The sequence below is a fragment of the Miniopterus natalensis genome, chromosome 19 (assembly GCF_054644295.1).
Source record: "Miniopterus natalensis isolate mMinNat1 chromosome 19, mMinNat1.hap1, whole genome shotgun sequence".
Classification (NCBI taxonomy): domain Eukaryota; kingdom Metazoa; phylum Chordata; class Mammalia; order Chiroptera; family Miniopteridae; genus Miniopterus; species Miniopterus natalensis.
The window spans coordinates 19,835,947-19,854,352 of record NC_142099.1 but is presented as its reverse complement, the minus strand read 5'-3'; the positions used below and the strand labels follow the sequence as shown (position 1 = coordinate 19,854,352).

The window sequence follows — 18,406 nt, the reverse complement described above, 5'->3', positions numbered from 1 at the left end:
ACATGCCTATCCTACCCTCTTCATTCTTGCCATTAATTAGCTTGCTACAAGTTTAGGTGATCACTAACCTTGATTGCTATATAATGCTTATTCTCTTTGGCATTTGAACCTTAACATCCATAATCAAGGCACTGCTCTCTAAACCTGATTAAGATAAACATCTCTGTCTTAGAAGGAAGAACCAGATCTTTTCCCTATTGAATATACACAGAGCCCTAGTTTCGTGTTAACCTGCGTAACCTATGTCTCTATATCTATAATCTACATCTATATCCAGTCCTTTCTACTCTCTTGCTAAACATGAAAAGAGAACAAAAGAGTCCTCTCCTTTAACCATTCTACTTTCCCTGAATATTCTTGACTCTCTTTAGAGACATGGCTTTGACTTTTGTTTTGTGTTTAAGATAATCGCAGTTTTTACCTGGTCAGTTCCTCAATAACATTCTTAAAGTTGAACAATTCTTGTAAAATGCGCTGGTCCATCATTCGCTGAGTTACCAGGTCTTTGTAGAAGTCAATCATCTGCCGGGCAATTTGGTCAAGCATTTGTACATACCGCTCTCTGCATGGGAAAGAAGGAAAACAAGACATCATGCAGAAGAAAAGGAAAACTGAGGGAAAATATGTGAGGGAGAAAGTAATGTCAGAGAAAGACACAAAGAGAGAAAAAGAAAGGGATCCAGGCTGTGTGTTCCTATCATACACATACAAGTGAATGAATTATGAAAAATTTTAACCAGAGTCATAATTATTTGGAATATCTGAGGTGTAAAATAAAATAAGGACTTTTTTCCTTCTAAATTATAAACTCTATGAGGATAAGAACCATGTTTTACGTATTTACATACCCAATTTATAACATCTAACAGAGTGCCCTGAATATAGTGGAATTTTAAAAAATATATATTTTTATTGATTTCAGAGAGAGAGAGAGAGAGGGAAACATCAATGATGAGAGAGTCATTGATCGGCTGCTCCTGCACGCCCCTGACTGGGGATTGAGCCCACACCCTGGGCACATGCCCTGATTGGGAATTGAACCGCTATCTCCTGGATCCTAGGTAGATGCTCAACCGCTGAGCCATGTCCAGCTGGGCAGGATTTTTATAAATGGTTGAATTCATGAATAAAACCACTTTTCTCAAACTGACCAAAATGTACCCAGTGTTTAAAAATAAACAAAGACCTAAATACAAAAGAGTCATTTCTTTTGTTTCTGAATAAAACCAAACCAAATATTTGGAAATGATCACAGATGATAAATTACAGACACTGTAACTGAACACTCTTCATTTATATTAAAAGTGGTCGCGGAATTATATCCTAACCCTAAGACTCCAGGATTATAATATATTTGAGTTGGAATGGACAGTTAATCTCTTACCCACGGACAGAAAGAATTATTCAGCCCTTATTTAAACACTTAAAGTGAAAGAGAGTTTATCAGCTCAATATGCAGGTCATACATCAAGAAATATCAACTTTAAAAACTCCTTCTTGCCCAGCAGGGCGTGGCTCAGTGGTTGAGTGTCGACCTAGGATCCAGGCGATAGGGGTTCGATTCCCGGTCAGGGAACAAGCCCTGGTTGTGGGCTCAATCCCCAGTCAGAAGCATGCAGGAGGCAGCTGATCAATAACTCTCTCATCATTGATGTTTCTATTTCTCTCTCTCCTTTCCTCTCTCTGAAATCAATAAAGTTATATATTTTTTAAAAATAATAAATAAATAAAAACACCTTCTTTAGGACTTCCCCTCCTAACAACATAGGGACAAAATACTCTGCAGGGCCTTCTCATTACAGTACAACTATATGCTACAGCATACTTTCTGAAGCATTAATGGACTCGCAGGAAGAAAAAAAATGTCTTTAGGGATGAAAAACAAAAACAACAAACAAAATACAATAAACTAAGGATGGAATAGGAGGTGGTAAGCAGTATTCATTAGGCAAACCCAAAGTAAGGGTTGCCCCAGTAAAAATACCAACATTGGGTCCCAGAAACTAAGCCTTTGGCCATCTTTAAAGTAGGAGACCTGAGTGTAGAACTACTGCATCGATCCAGGATTCTGGAAGGGAGAAAATGCAAATCCTCCCTTCGGGAAGCATCCATGATTTATATCCTGAGAATTTAATGATTAAGATTAGACAAATACTAGTCACATAAGCAAAGATTACAAAATACTTGTATAAATAAATCATTATGAATGAGACTCAGAAGAAACGAAAAACAGTAGATTTACATATTAATGGTCTTCATATATTAGAATGATCAGATTTAGAATATAAAACTATGCATGAAATGTTTGAGAAACAAAAGATGAAATCTAAAAATGAATAAGTAATAAAAAAACTTATTAAATATGATGAGACAGATATGAAAACAAACCAATAGAACTCCTAGGGGAAAGATATAATTATTGAATGGTAAACCCAACAGATGGGTTAGAGCAGAATAGATACAGCTAAAGAGGGTAGTAATGTCCTGGAAAAAAATTATCCAGGATGCAGCACAGGGACAAGGAAATGGAATTATGAAAAGGAGATTAAGAGACAAAGAGCAAAGATTGAGAATGTCTAATATAAATTTAATCAGGGTTCCAGAAAGAGAAAACAGACTGGAGAACAGACATTCATCAAAGAGATCATCACTGGAATACTCCAGTAACAGCTCTCACCTGATTTTGGAGAGTAGTTCTCCTCTATCTGCACAGTCCACACTGACTTGTCGAATAAGCTCATGAAATACTGTATTGTAAATGGTCTGTTCCTTCTTCAACATATGTAGTAGTTTGTGCATCTGGCAGAAGATAAGTTCATTAGCATTTATTATGGTCTTGTTAGTAAAAATCATTTTAGAAGTTAATCACCCAGAATGTGGATCAAGTTTTGGAGACAACTTCATTAGTTTATTTCACTCACAATTTCTGTTATAAATATATATACAAAAATTATATCTTATTTTTAAAAATCTGTCTAATCATTGTACCTCTTTAGATGATGCACCAAGAAGGTCACAATAGCATTTTTATGTTATTCCTGCCAAAATACAAAAACTGAATCTAATTATGACTACACATCAGGCAAACCAAAGCTGAGGAACATTCTACGGAATAACTGGCCTGTGTTCTCCCAAGTATCAAGGTGAAGAAACACAAAGAAGTCTTTCAGATTATAGTTGTCTAAAGAAAAGTGACAAATAAAAGCACCATGTGATCCTGGGATCCTGAAAGAGAGGGGAAAATATTGATAAAGGTCACTATAGGGAGAATTGATAACTTTCAAATTTGAATTTGGACTATCACATCAATGTTAAATGTTCTGATTTTGTCCTGGCTGGTTTGGCTCAGTGGTTAGAGCGTTGGCCCATGGACTGAAGGGTCCCAGGTGTGATTCCTGCCAAGGGCACGCACCTCGGGTGCAGGTTAGACCCCTGACCCTGGCAGGGGTGCCTGCGGGAGGCAGCCAATCGATGTGTCTCTCTCACATCAATGTTTGTGGGGGTTTTCTCTCTCTCCCTTCCATTCTCTCTGAAAAGCAATGGAAAAAATATCCTCGGGTGAGAATTAAAACAAAAAAAATGTCCTGGTTTTGAAAACTGTACTATGGGTATGCGAGAGAATGTCCTCATGCAGAAGGAGTGCAGCCTGCAATGAGTTTGGTGATAAAGAGGCATGATGACTTCAGCTTACTCTAAAATGGTTCAGAAAAAACTCTGCTTATAGAGATACGCAGAGAAGGAGAGGGAATGATAAAACAAATAGGGCGCAATGTAAACAGCTGGTGAATGTGGGTAAAGGTTACACAAGAGTGTCTTATATTGAACTATGTATATGTTTCCAATTCTATAAAAATTTACAAAACAAAAAAGAAATAGCCTTCATAAAAAAATCTATGTAAGACTGAAAAAGCCCTCTCATTAAGCACAGAATAAAAACTACAAGTCATGGTGAGAAAGCACAACTTAATTGGCAGCGTTTTTTATTGGAATGTAAAATAATAAGGGTCTTGTAATCTATAGTGCCCAATATTCAATGAAATACAGTAATAATAATACAGTTAACCCTGGAACAATGCAGGGGTTAGGAGCATGAACCCTCACGTAGTCAAAAATCCATATGCAACTTTTGACTCCCCCAAAATATAACTACTAATATTCTACTACTGACTGGAAGCCTTGCCAATAACATAAACAGTCGATTGACACATATTTTGTATGTTTTATGTATTATATACTGCATTCTTACAATAAAGTAAGAAAAAAATATTATAAAGGAAATCATAAGGAAGAGAAAATACATTTACAGTACTTACTGAAAAAAAATCCACATATAAATGGAAAGCATATAATTCAAACCCGTGTTGCTCAAGGGTCAACTGTACTAACAATTAAGTATACAAGGTTTACCACATGCCAAGCGCTGTTCTCAGCCCTTTACATTCATTATGTCACTAATCTCCACAACAACCCTATGAGGTAAATATTATCATCTCTAATTTACTGATGAGGAAATTGAGGCACAAATACATTAAATGACTTGCCCAGGGTCACTGACTAATAAATGGCAGGACCAGGATCCAACCCAAGCATTCTACCATCCAGAGTGTATGCCTGTAACCACTAACTAGGTTACACTGATCTTTACATTTACCTGGGTTGGCCCTGTATACTCCTGATTTTCCACACCAGCCCTCTCTAGCATAGTATCCATCACATCATTCAGCTGGATCACTTCTACTCTTTTATTAGGTTTCCTGAAAGATTAAGGTGGCAGTCTTAGTAATTCATGTTACAACAGGCCATCCTCAAATCACAAAAAGAATATTAATACATATAAAGAAAATGCATATGCTATGGAATATTAATGGTATCTTAAAGCATTAGACCTGTAAGTATTGATCTAATGGGATATTAATAATACAGTGTTTTTTAAAAAAAAGAAAAAATGCAAATAATATGATCCTCTCTTTCATAAAAGAAAGTAATACTCCTTCCCACCAAAGTTCTATTCACCTATTGTTTATAAGTGTAAGAACATAGAAAAAATATAGAGAGATAAACACCAAGCTATTAATATTAGTTACTTCACAATGTAAGAGAGGAAAAGGAAAGAAGAAGAAGAAACAAAGACTGTAGTGAAATGGAGAAATACGGTGGGTTAAATGCAGCACATGAAAGTATTTTACATACGATCCAGCAATCCCACTTCTGAGTATTCATCCAAAAGAATGAAAATCAGGATCTCAAAGAGATTATTAGCACCCCCATATTTACTGCAACACTAGTCACAATATATGGAAACAGATGTCCATCGATGAATGAATGGATAGAGAAAATGTGGTTCATACAGATAATGGAATATTATTCAGCCTTAAAAAAGAAGGAAATTCTGCCACATACAATAACATGTATGAACCTGGAGGATATCACCCAAAGTGAAATAAGCCAGTTACAGAGGGACAATACTGCAGGATTCCACTTACATGAAGCATCTAAAATAGTCAAACTCATAGAATCAGAGAGTGGAATTGTGGTTTCCAGGGATTGGTGGGAGAGGGAAATGGGAAATTGCTAATCAACAGACATAAGGTTTCAGTTATGCAAGGTAAGGAAGTTCCACAGATCTTCTGTACAACACTGTACCTATAGTTAACACTGTACTGCACACTTAAACATTTGTTAAGAAAGTCAATCTCATATTGTGTTCTTACCACAATAAAATTTAAAAATAATGAAAAGAATCTTAAAACTATTCTAAAAAGCATTTTATAGTATTTAAATATTATAAGTATGTAAAAATTGAATATGCAATTGGACAAATGAAAACACTGATTAGGTGACAGAATTGTGGGCAATTATTGTCTTGGGTTTCTGCTGTCATTTAAATATTTTTATGTAATAAAGCATCAAGAGAAAGTAATATATATGTATATAGCTATCCTTTCTATGAAACACTTTCAAAAATAAACTGTACTTACATGGATGGGAAGAGCAGTAGCCTGTTTTCACTATCTTTGAGGAGAGTCGTGTATTTGCTGCAATAAATAAGACAGGTAAATGTTACTGTAAGAAAACTATCTGGCCTGTTTATCACATATCACAACATGATCAACTTAAGACCTCCTGGAACTGAGATCTTGGAGGTAATCAGAAAGGCCCACCATTTTGCACACATCGTGCCTAAATACTCTCAGACATCATCAGATACAGGTGTAATGATATTTATCATATTTGGAACTTTGTTTAGTAAAGAGCTTTAATCACGTTCCTTAATATGTCACAATATGAAAAATTCCTATATTCATTTGAAAACTGCCTTTTCAAAGGCAGAAGAATTTTCTAAGAACACTGAAGTAAACAAAGTTAAGTGACTAACCAGGTATAGCATTAATAAGAAGCAAAGATGAAACTAGAACCCATTTTTCCTGACTCCCAGCCTTATCTGTCCTCTGGGAGTGCTTGTTTAGAGCTAAATGAGTATCACGATGAGAATGACATGGTAATCCTTTAAATTCGTTATTTATACATCTTTTTTCTTCCCCTTTGGTTCTTCCCCCTACTGAAGCACAACTGGTCAGTAAGGTCCATTTTCAGAATTTTTAGATCAGTGAAAAATCTCCAGGGAATATAAAGACTCAGTTTCAAAAATGAGTACAGTGGTACCTCAGGTTTCTAATGTGATCTGTTCCGGAAGCCCGTTCGAGTTCTGAAACATTGGAAAATCAAGGGATCCACAGCCGACAGTGAGGCCTCAGGATCTAGCCCTCAGCGGAAGCCGTGGGGCATGTTTGACTCCCGAGGTGTGTTCGGAAACCAAAGCATTCCCTTCTGGGTTTATGGCATTCGTAAACTGAAATGTTCGCCAATGGAGACATTCAAAAAGCGAGGTACCACAGTATGTGAGGACTAGAAGCAATGATATCCCAGGGGCAATGAGCACACTCAGCACCCAGGTCTTGTTTTCTAAATATCATTCTCCACTAAAAGGAATCAGTACTCCCCTGGAGAAGAGACTCAGAGCTCATTCCAGAGCTGGAGCTGGGAAATACAAGATAAATCTAGAAATCTTACTGAGCCAGAAAACAAAAGAACATTCAAAGAATTATGGGAATGTGCCTAAAGAACACAAGAGCTAGCTCAAAGAAGCTGGCATTGGCCAAATCTGAAAATTTTTGAACATCAAAATAATCATAGTAAAGAATTATAACCCACTGGAAACAAAAAGAAATCCATGAGTCCATATGGTAAAATGCGAACTAATAAATATAGAAGAAATGATGGAGTTAAAAAGTCATCAAAAAGGTCTATAACTAGTGGGTTGCTAAGAAATATAAACTAAAGTATTTTTGGTAAAGGGTCATGATGTCTCCACCTTACTCTTGAATGGTGTGTGTGTGTGTGTGTGTGTGTGTGTGTGTGTGTGTGTGTATTAAAGCAAATGAAGCATTCAGTGAGTCAGGACAGAGGGTATAGGGAGTTCCTTGTCCTATTTCTGTGATTTTGAAATTACGTAAATATTAAAAGTTACCCCCCCCCAATCAGTTCTATTTAGTTCCTTGGCAAAATGTTGTCCTGAAACCCATCATCACAAGGCAACGCCATACCACATATGTACTGGGTGAGGTGAAAAGAGCGAGAGCTTCTGGATATTTTATTATAAAATCCCAGTTCGGATTCTGTCTTTGTGCGTTTTTGTTGTTGTCACTGATAATCCTCACCAGAGGATATTTTTCCCATTGATTTTTTTTTTTAGAGAGGGAGGGAGGGAGGGAGGGGAGGGAAAGGGGGAGAGAGAGAGAAAGAAACATCAATGGGAGAGAGACACTTCGACTGGTTGCCTCCCGTGGGCTGGGGGTGACCCTGCAACCCAGGTATGTGCCTGTGACCAGAAATCAAACCCTCAATCCTTCGGTACGAGGGCCGGCACTCTAACCGCTGAGCCACAAGGGCCAGGGCCTGTTGTACTTTTTTAAACTGTGAAATAGTCAAGTGTTGTTTCACAAAATAAAAACAAGATCCCATTTCAATCCTATAAACAGAAAGACTGGAGATGAGTAGTCTACAGTGTGGAGCTAAGCCCTGGGACCCTGCTCAATGAGAATCCAGCTTAGAGGGTGACTTTCCTTTTGCCTCCATGGTCACTGCTCAAAGCCATTCTTAAAGAGGCATAGTCAAGCATTCAGAACAAAGATCCACTTTCTTTCCCACTTCTTTTCTTTTTTATTTTATTTTTTTAAATTACAGATGTCCTTTTTCTCCCCAGTGACCCATTCCACCCCTTCCTACCTCCAAGATCCACTTTTTTTAAAGTCAAAATTAAACAGTAGGAAAAGACAGAGTACAACTTAATCACTAAAGTCCCAAACTCTTTCAAGACTTTTTCATCAGTTTCTTTAAATGATTTCTTTCTAGAATTGTACTAGGATGGAAGGCCAAAGGTTTCCTCATGTCAACGCAGACCTTGCCTAGAAACACAAGTGAACTGTGTTCAGGTTCCTCTGTGTCCTCCACTAAAGGAGGGAGAATAGGAAGGAGGAAGCAGTTCCACTTGTCGGGGAGTCAGTATACGCCACAGTACTCACTCATCGTAGCACTCCAAACCTGAAACTCCTGTATTCGATACAATGTGAAATTCTTCAGGAATCAAAGTATCTGTGAGCTTCTTCGGCTTAAAAAGAATGACAAGAATGAAAACATTAGTTTTTTTTAAAAAAACGAATTGCACAAATCCTAATTGCTGTCCTAAAGGGATGCTATTTATGAAGAGATTTTGATCAGAAAAATAATATTAGTAATAAGGGACATGGCAAGTAGTAAAAAAATTTTTAGTAGCCTGGCCGGGCATGGCTCAGCTGTTGAGCATCTACCTAGGATCCGGGAGATCGCGGTTCGATTCCCAGTCAGGGCACATGCCCGGGTTGTGGGCTCGATCCCCAGTTGGGGGCATGCAGAAGGCAGCCGATCAGTGACTCTCTCATCACTGATGTTTCTCTCTCTCTCCTTTCCTCTCTCTGAAATAAAGACATATTTTTAAAAAAAATTTTTTAGTAGAGCATATATTTTTTCAAAACATGAATTACATAATAACCTTGGTCTATTAGTTAAAGGTGTCCCATATACTATTCAGAAATCCATTGACTTTAAAATTCAATAGGAATTTAAAATTCAACTTAGCAATATCCCCAAAATAAGAATTCTACAACTTTAAACTGTGGATTTCTTTTTCAAAAAAATCGAATCTCCTGTACTGTATTTTCTAGATTAAAGTGAATAACTGTAGTTTGGAAAATGGCTTAAAATAAGATACCTTTGATTTTCTCACTAAATACCTTTTCCTAGAAATAATTCAAAACACTATGAAAACTGATAAGCAATGCAGTTTGTAGTTACAGTACAACATTGCTTTATATGTTGGGAAAACATTTTTTTTTAAAGAGAGGAAGATGTAATTATCAAATTATTTACCTTATGAGGCACAATGACACCATCATGTGTCTGTAATGAGTGGCCTGAGTGTGGGGGACAAAGCACACCCTCCCGAGCCTCTCCTTTGACATATTTAACATCGTACAGAAAAGAAATATCCCTAAAAAGTAAGAGAAACATATTTTCAAAATCAATTTTCAGTCTGGCAACTGGGTGAGAGTAAGGTCCACACAGACCCTTCCCGCGGGTAGCAAGGGACATGCAGCTGGTCCCACCTCATGCGTCCCTGAGGCTGAGGCATGAGGCGCGAGCTCTCCCCAGTCTTTTCTCTATCACGCTCATCACACATTCTTTCCTTCCCTTCAGGCTCAGGCTAAGACACATGCCCTTTCTCAGGACACTTCCCCACTTACGCCCTCGGGTCCCCACTGCATCAAGCATAACCTCTGGGCCTCCCCTGGGCCAGGTGTTCTCCTGGGTCTGTACCGCGAGGCCTTTCCCCTGCAGGTCTCCCCTGACCATGTGTTGCCCTTTTACCATCATCCATCGGCTGACCCGTCGCTCGATTGATCGCCCATCTCTCATTTTCAGTTAAACATCAAGCTTCTTGAAATTTCCCGAAAAACCCAAGTTCCATCTCCATCTCTGTTCTGAAACTATTCTCCAGAAAGCTGACCACTTTCCACTGCTCAGTTACCAGTTCTCATCTTCCACTATTTTCCTGAATTTTTTTCCAGGGTTGGTCACCTCTATTTTTAAAAAACATTTGTTATCTTCTGTGCTGGACTCCCGGGTTCTTTTATCCTAACTGCTCTGCGGACTTCTCTGTGACCTCCTGACTACAAAGTGGAAATGCTCCACAACATCGTCTTCATCCCCCTGCTCTCCTTTCCCTGCACTTTCTCCCGGGGCAGTGCCATCAGACCTCACCTTGCTGCATTTGCCACCTCCAGACACAGCTGGTGTCTCCCTCCATTCTCACTTGCACCCTCCAATATCCGCTGTCAGCACCACCACTCTACTCATCAAATCCCGGCGTCCGTAATCGCTAGCCTCCCATCCTTAGCCCTCTATACCCACCGACCCCTAACACATGAACCGCACGGCCGCCCTCCTGTCACTCCAGTGGTTGATCCTTTTGTCTTTTGCCAATGCCGAAATCACTAATCCAGGTTGTCATTGTTTTTCATGTGGTTTCTTGTTTCTCTGATACATTCTACATGCTTCTACTAGACTTAGCTTCATGCAGAGGTTATAATCATGCCACTCACTGCAAATGATTTTCAGATGTCTCTGCCCCTCCCCCCTAATTTTAATTGGTACAGCTATTGTGGAATACAGTACATTGGTTCCCCGAAAAAATAAAAAGTAGAACTACCATGTGACCCAGCAACCCTACTTCTGGGTGTACTATATATCCAAGGAAAATTAAATCCAGATCTCAAAAAGGTATCTGCACTCTCATGTTCATTGCAGCATGATTCACAACAGTGAAGACATGGAAACAACCTAAATGTCCATCAACAAATGGATAAAGAAGACATGGAGTATATACCTACAACAGAATGTGATCCAGCCTTAAAAAGGAAGCAAGCTCTGCCACTTGTGACAATACGTTGAACCCAGGGAATATTATGCCAAACGAAATAAGCCAGACAAAGAAACACAAATAACCACATGACCTCACATGTGAGAAGAGGGAGTGGGGCAGGGGAGAGAAATGAGATGTTGGACAAAAGGTATAAAGTTTCAGTTATGCAAACTGAAGGAGTTCTGGAGATCTAATGTACAGCATGGTGATAGCAGTTAACAAAATCGTATTGTATCCTTGAAATTTGCTAAGAGAATAGATCCTTGGATGGATCTAGAGAAAATTATGCTAAGTGAAATAAGCCAGGCAGCGAAAGACAAACATCACATGATCTCACATGAAAGACAAACATCACATGATCTCACATGAAAGACAAACATCACATGATCTCACTTGAAAGACAAACATCACATGAGCTCGCTTATACGTGGAATCTAAAGAACTTAATAAACTGATGAAAAGAATAGATTCAATGACATGGAAGCATAGATGAAACTGACGAATGTCAGAGGGATGGAGGAGGGCGGGTGGGTGGAGGGGGAGAGAGTAACCAAAGAATTTATCTGCATATATGCACAGCCCCAGGACACGGACAATGGTGAGGAGAGGGACTGGGGAGGGGGATGAGACTGGGTGGAACGGGTGATTGGGGAGAAAAAGGGACATCTGTAACATTTCAAACAAAAATAAAATTAAAAAAAAAGAGAATAGATCTTAAATTTAATCTCACCACACACACGGCAACTATACTGAGGTGACAGATTATTTAGCTTGATTGTAGTGATGTCACACTATATACATTTATCAAAACATCAGGTAGTACACCTTAAACACATACAATTTTCACATGTCAGAGCAATAAAGTTTTTTTTAAGCTGCTCTCAGGATGATGGGACATCAGTTACTATTACACCAATGACAGCTTGATAAGTTGACCAACCTTTGTTTTTTTAAAAACAATGAGTGGTTTATATGTACACACATACATCCTTCTAAAGAAAATGGTTTGGTTACTGTCATTCAAATTTTCTCAAAGGCTAAGTTTAAGAGCCTTTTATATTTCTATTATTGAATTATTGGGTTTATTTTTAGAGGAAATATGTTTTTTATTTGTTGGAATATAATTTTTCATTAAAACAGAAATATGTTTTACTTCTCTTAAATTCTTGTGGTAAAACATCTGCTCACACTCCTCCAAAAAGCTATTTTTATTTAAAAACAAACAAGAAACAAAAAAATGCTTTGATTCTTGGCCATAACATAAATTTTATTAAACTTTAAGACATTTTTCATCCCTTTCTCTAGCCCCCAAATTATAAAACCAAGTTCATACTTCAAACTTTTCTCCAAATCATCTGGTTGTTATATGCATAAATAAGCATGTGCTTTATCTGAAGTTGTCAGGGAATGAGGCATTTCAGAGATACGATTTTCCAAATAATTGAGGTGTGCTTTGTAACATTGTCTTCTTAAAATGTGTTTAAAACATTGTGGCTTTCTTAAACAGAATATATATAACATGATATAATCTTCGTAATTCAGGTTCTGACTTAGGAAGCTGGAAGTTTCTTGAGGGCTGTTTGGTCATGTTTCTGAGACCTACTATAGGGCTGGACATTCAGTAGGCTCTGGTGTGTGTTGGACGGTCTCTGTACTGGAAGGTTGGAAAGTGCTTTCCCAGACAGACACCCTTATAGGTGGGATTCTGGGTGTAAACTCAGTTCCATAAGTAGATGCCCTTTTGCAAGATTTTGGAGGTAGAAGTGAGGCAGAAGCCAGTTTGCTGCCATGTTTTAGCTGATTCTGTCAGCGACATTATGGAAAAGTGGTTTTCCTGAAGCAACATTCCAGCATCCATCCTCCTGCAGCCCGAGTCCAAGGAGGCAGTGCACTACCAGCAGCCGTGCCAGCTTCTTGATTTCAGTTTCCTGATCCTTGGATCACAGCTGAGGAAGGCATTTTTTTATTGTGATATAATTCACATACCATAAAATTCACCCTTTCAAAGAGTACAATTTACAGGTTTTTAGTATGGCAACAAGTTTTTCGTATACTCACAATTTGCAAGTGTGTAGCAAAGTTGTGAAGTTGTATAATTTTCATTAGTACCTAATGCCACAATATTTTCATCACTCCACAAAGAAACCCCTTACCCCTTAGCAGTAATTCCCCCACTCTCCTCTCCCCACCCATTTTGTCTCTATGAACATGCCCATTCTGGACACTTTAAATAAACAGAAACATACAATATGGGTCCTTTTGTGAACGGCTTCTTTCACTTAGCGTGTTTTCAAGGCTCATCGATGTTGTAGCATGTATCAGCACTTCATTCCTTTTTATGGCTGAATAATATTCCATTGTAAATATACATTTTGTTTATCCTTCATCAATGGTGGACAGTTGGGTGTCTCCACTTTCTGACTCTTGAACTCTTGTGGCAGCTTTGCAGGCAGTAGCCTTCATGAGGGGTTAATTCCATCCTGCTCTATTGCTTCACACTTGCTCCTTTACCCCTTCCAATAATTTTGTAAATACTCGATTTCCTGCTTAAAATACCTAGAGTGCTTTATTTTCTACACTGCATTCTGACGGGAAGAGTTGTTGAAAATATTACTCAGAGGCTATGTGCTTGGCTGTTTTGTATTTTACTGCTTTGCTCTGACTAGTTAAGGTTACTATACAAGTTACCTCTTATTATGAATACTATTAATTCTGCACACATGTATTAATTTCCTACTGGTGCCAAACAAATTACCACAAATTTAGCAGCTAAAACACCACCAACTTATTATCTTATAGTTCTGTAGATCAATGGTCCAACACAGGCCTCACTGGGATAAAATCAAGGCGTTGACAGGGCTATGTCCCTTTCTAGATGCTCTAGGGGAGGATTTGGTTTTTGGTCATTTGGGTTGTTAACAGAATTCAGTTCCTTGTGGTTCTAGGATCGAGATCCCTGTTTCTTTGATGGTTGTCAGCTCAAGGCCACCCCAGCTTCTAGTGCCCAATGGCAATCCTTAGCTTGTTTCTCGCTTCCTCCATCTCAAAGCCAGCAATAGCAGGCTGAATCCCTCTCAGATTTCAAATCTGTCCTTCACCTGTCTCATCCCTCCAACCCATTCAACTGCCTTCCTTTTCCACTTTTGAAGACGTAGGCAATTAATTTGGGCCCATCCTGATAATCCAGGATAATCTCTCCATCTCAAGGCCCTTAACCTTAATCACATCTGCCAAGTCCCTTTTGCCATGTAAGGTTCTGAGGATTACAGTGAGAACGTTTAGGGGGAGGCCATTATCCTGCCTACCACAGAACAGATCTTCACATTTAAAAAATTCCAAAACAGAAGTGATTTGACATGGAAGCTTCAATGTCAGTTAATTGACACATTCAGATATAGCTAATTATTTTTTCAAAGTACTTTAAACATCTCATAACTACTGAGTATTACTATTAATAATTACAGCCATGATCTGGTGGCATAAAATATATTTTATGACACTAAGTCCCCAAGACATAAAAGTCAATGGTCCAAGTTTCTGCCACTTTTTCTAGCACTGATATAGTGGAATAATAACACCTTATACTTAAATAGCACTATGTAGTCTTGCAAGTACTCTTCCATTCATTATTTCATTTGTTCTATATCCCTGGGAGGTACACAAAATGGAGCAAGTCTATTATTCCCTTCTTATAAATAAGAAAACGGAACTCAGAAAGACTAAATAACCTGTCCAAGCACCAGCAAACATTTCTTTTAGATGAAGTGATAGTTCAGTAAGAAGCATAAAGAGTTGACAAATGGATCATACACAGAAAATGAGCAGGTCACAATCTTTCACAGGGAAATGCAGACATTTAGAATATGTTTAGGAATGATATAAAAACAACAAATACTACTTATGGATTTGATGTGAAACAGTGTAAAGGTTAAGGGTTCATTTTGAGGAAAACCAGGGATTGAGTACTTGTTTTTCAAGGTTTTCCCCAACCAGGGATTGAGCACTTGTTTTTCAAGGTTACCCAGCATTTCTCAGATGTACAAATACAAGAGGCACTAGAGGCATTCTGCCTGTGAGAACTTGTCCTTTTTACTAGGGCACAAGGAATAGGAGAGTAAGGGGCCAAGTACAGAAAGGCATGCAAAAAGAAAATTTAAACAAACTGAAAGGAATTACAGGTAGCGCCTACTGCCATTCTACTGATAATAAGGTGGTCCCTCTTCAGATCGTACTGTGATTCATCAAAGATACTGCAAGCTTTAAAATGTTTGATTCTGATTTTTCCAATGCTGCCCCTCCCAAGGAAACCATCCGAGATGAGAAAAAACTAGTCATCTGCATCTATCCCTGCTATCTTCCTTCTTTACCTTCCAGCTCCTGTTAGGGAAACAGGATGATCAATGAGATAGCTGAACTTATCCCTTCGAATAGGGTGATGCCAGACACGATCAGCAAGGCGTGGAAGGGTACCCTGGTATAAAAGCAGAAACATGAATACACAGCAGGGGGCGCACCAGTCAAAGAAAATCTATTAATCATTTTGAGGATTTACATTTAGGGCATTGTTTATTCTACAAAAAAAAAAAAAAAAAGAGAGAGCAAAAACCTGATTCAATACTATGAAGAAAGACTGAAACTAGGAAAATTCAATATGAAAGAAAAATATCAAAACTAAGGGTAGTAGTGATCATTTAGGTAACTCACAAGTTAATGGAAATACTCAAGTATTTCCTTAGAAACATTCATGCAAAAGGCTTTAGTTTTCAATGTGGAAAATTAATTTAAAAATATTTTAAGACAAACTGAAATATATAACATGTGCTCAATAAGTACTTAATGAATGAACTAAATACCAAAAAAGATGTGTCCCAAAGTACTTTATATATGTATATACACACCTTTGGGGTTTTAATTTTCTTAGGAGGCAATAAATTTTCAGGACAAGAACCAGCATTGGCTGTACAGGTCAGAGAAAGAAGAACTTCCTCAGGGATGAACTCATTCTGAAGAGAAGTAGGAAGGGGTTTTGAGCGATCCACCATATTTTTTTTCTCCCTTAGTTCAGGAAGTCCTGAGAAAGTAATGGGGGGAAAAAGCTTACTGTGGTTTTTAGGAGTTAATTGGAGATTCCCAGGCTGCCTCATCAATCCCGTTTATATGTTTCTAGCAGAGGAAACAAACACTGCTTCTGGTTGTCAAGAATATTTAAAACACTGAACATTATCTGGTGAAGAAAAAGAAACTCATATTGCCTGCCCACCCTACACTTCCATCAGGCACAGGTTCAAAAACTCATGTACAAAGATGAACTTCCATTATTCCAAACTCAAAGTTGAAAAATAAATTCACTTCACTTGCTCAACTAACTGGGACAGCCTTATGATAATTTTCCCTCTGATGTGAAATGACAAAAGAAACCCCCTGTTCTCAAAACTGTCAAATTATTTAGTATACTTTTTCTATATAAATTTGAAGGTGAGAATAATTGCATTAAATTGGGCGTTTATTATAGAGTGGAAGGGATCTGGATTGGGTTTAAAAGTAAAAGTAGAATTGGGACTGTTGGAAATGAAGAGTGGAATAGTCTGAGCAAACTGGTAGAGTAAGAACAGTACAAAGAGTGTTCTGCTCAGCTCGACTAGGGCAGAGGAGTTATAAAGATAAGGCTAATACAGGAAAAGGTCTCCTATGAAGTCAGTTAAGGAAAATCAGGTTGTCACTTTTAAAGAGCTCTCCACTAATCTCTGCCCCTCACTTAGTATGGTTTGTGTTCATTTCCACAAGGAGGTATCATGCTTTGATCACCTCTAAAGTTCACATTACTAAATCTCTATCTCTTGAAAGTTTGGGGTGGAATCAGAGTATCAGAGGAAAGAAAAAAGAAAGAAAAAATTTAAGCGGGGCTTTAGCACAATCTCCCCTAAAAACAAGATTATGGTCAGATAGAGGAAACCTTAATATAATGGGGCTGTAGGAATGAGTCTAGCTGATTCTTATTCTAGTACAGATCTGCATTTATCTGTATACGGATGAATATCTTAAAGAAGAAATTATTCTCATGTAGAATAATTATGAAAAACTGATACATACTGGTTCCTTACCAGATAGCAAAAAAAAAAAAAAAAGTAATTTCATACAACTACTGGTATTTAAAATAGGGTGAATTTAAAACTATAAAATCATCAGCCTTTGCAAAAGAAATTATACAGTAGTCCTTAGGTGCAGTAGTGAAACAGCAGTGTGACTCAAAAATACTATAAAAGGAATGGCTTTTGATTTTATTGCAACAGGTGTATTGAAAAAAAGCAAAGCTAATTAAGGTATCCCAAAATCTCAGATTAAAGAAAACGGTGGACGGATCCTTTCTGTCAACAGCCATGCTTATTTACGTCTGTGGGACCCTCGGAGAACTTTACCTGTCTCTTCCTTGCATGCAGAGACTTTTAGTTTTTTGCCCTCAAGCGACGTGGAGGGCGTTTTCGAGTGAGCCATAACAAACAACACCTCAAATCACTCTCTTTAGTAATTTGAAATATCCTTCCAGAAAGGTAACCTAGAAACAAATCAGCAGCACGTTGGGCAGGGCTGCCACCTTGACCTGCAGGAGTTAAAAAAAAAGGGGGGGGGGGACACTCATTACGAACTTATGTTAAATATCGGAGTTGACAATTCATCTAGCATGGGTCTTCCTTGTCTGGGGAGACTTCTGCGTTCCCTCCCGTCCCCGGCGCGATCACGAAGCCTGGGGGTGGGTCACGGTGGGCGTCCGAGCCCCGGAGGAAACGCTGGCCCCCCACCGGCCGCCGGCACCCCTGTAGGCCCGGCCTCCGGCCTCCCCCCACAGGCAGCGCCCTCGCACAGCAGCCGCACAGACTCGCGTCCCGCACCGTTCGCACCGTTTCTGCCTCAGAAGCGACGGGAAACAGACACTTGCAAGCCGTGCTCGCAACTGTGTTTCCCGCGACATCTTGGGCCCCGCCTTTTCCCGAAGCGCCTACGCGTCGTCATAGCAACTCAGGACCCCGGGCCTTAGCCGCTCTCAATGGGGGCTGCCTTCCGCGGTGCCTGCGGAGGAGGGAGACAGCTAAGAATCCCAACAGTCTCTCGCGGACTCGATGTGTTTTAAATCGCAGCACAGGTTCAGTAGCAACGAAGAATAAAGACGTTTAATCGGGCCGTTCTCACGGAGCCCGAAAGCGTCTTGCGCTCGGGGCTTCCACCGCCCACGGCCGGTGACAGTGCGCGTGCCCTGGCGGGGGTCGCCCCTCGCCCCTCCCCCCCGGCGCTGCGGGCTTTGAGCGAGCGTCCCGTTTTCCCACTGCGATGTACCTCATGTTTTCGCTGTTTTGCATATCTTTCTAAAGGCCAAATTCTGGGGGAAACGGGTAA

General features: G+C 39.1%; 1 protein-coding gene across 1 annotated transcript in view; it reads right to left on the bottom strand.

Moving 5' to 3' along the window:
* Positions 1 to 17,514, bottom strand: part of AXDND1 (axonemal dynein light chain domain containing 1) — a 46,241-nt gene extending 28,727 nt beyond the window's left edge. Inside the window, exons 1-9 of the mRNA XM_087827621.1 lie at positions 17,434 to 17,514; positions 15,916 to 16,088; positions 15,385 to 15,488; positions 9,466 to 9,586; positions 8,583 to 8,668; positions 5,979 to 6,035; positions 4,652 to 4,754; positions 2,678 to 2,799; positions 422 to 562 (exon numbers count right to left, since the gene is read on the bottom strand). Coding sequence (XP_087683747.1) covers positions 422 to 562; positions 2,678 to 2,799; positions 4,652 to 4,754; positions 5,979 to 6,035; positions 8,583 to 8,668; positions 9,466 to 9,586; positions 15,385 to 15,488; positions 15,916 to 16,088; positions 17,434 to 17,509 — 983 coding nt within the window. The 5' untranslated portion in view covers positions 17,510 to 17,514. The remainder of the gene's footprint in view (positions 1 to 421; positions 563 to 2,677; positions 2,800 to 4,651; positions 4,755 to 5,978; positions 6,036 to 8,582; positions 8,669 to 9,465; positions 9,587 to 15,384; positions 15,489 to 15,915; positions 16,089 to 17,433) is intronic.
* Between the last annotated feature and the right edge of the window lie 892 nt (positions 17,515 to 18,406).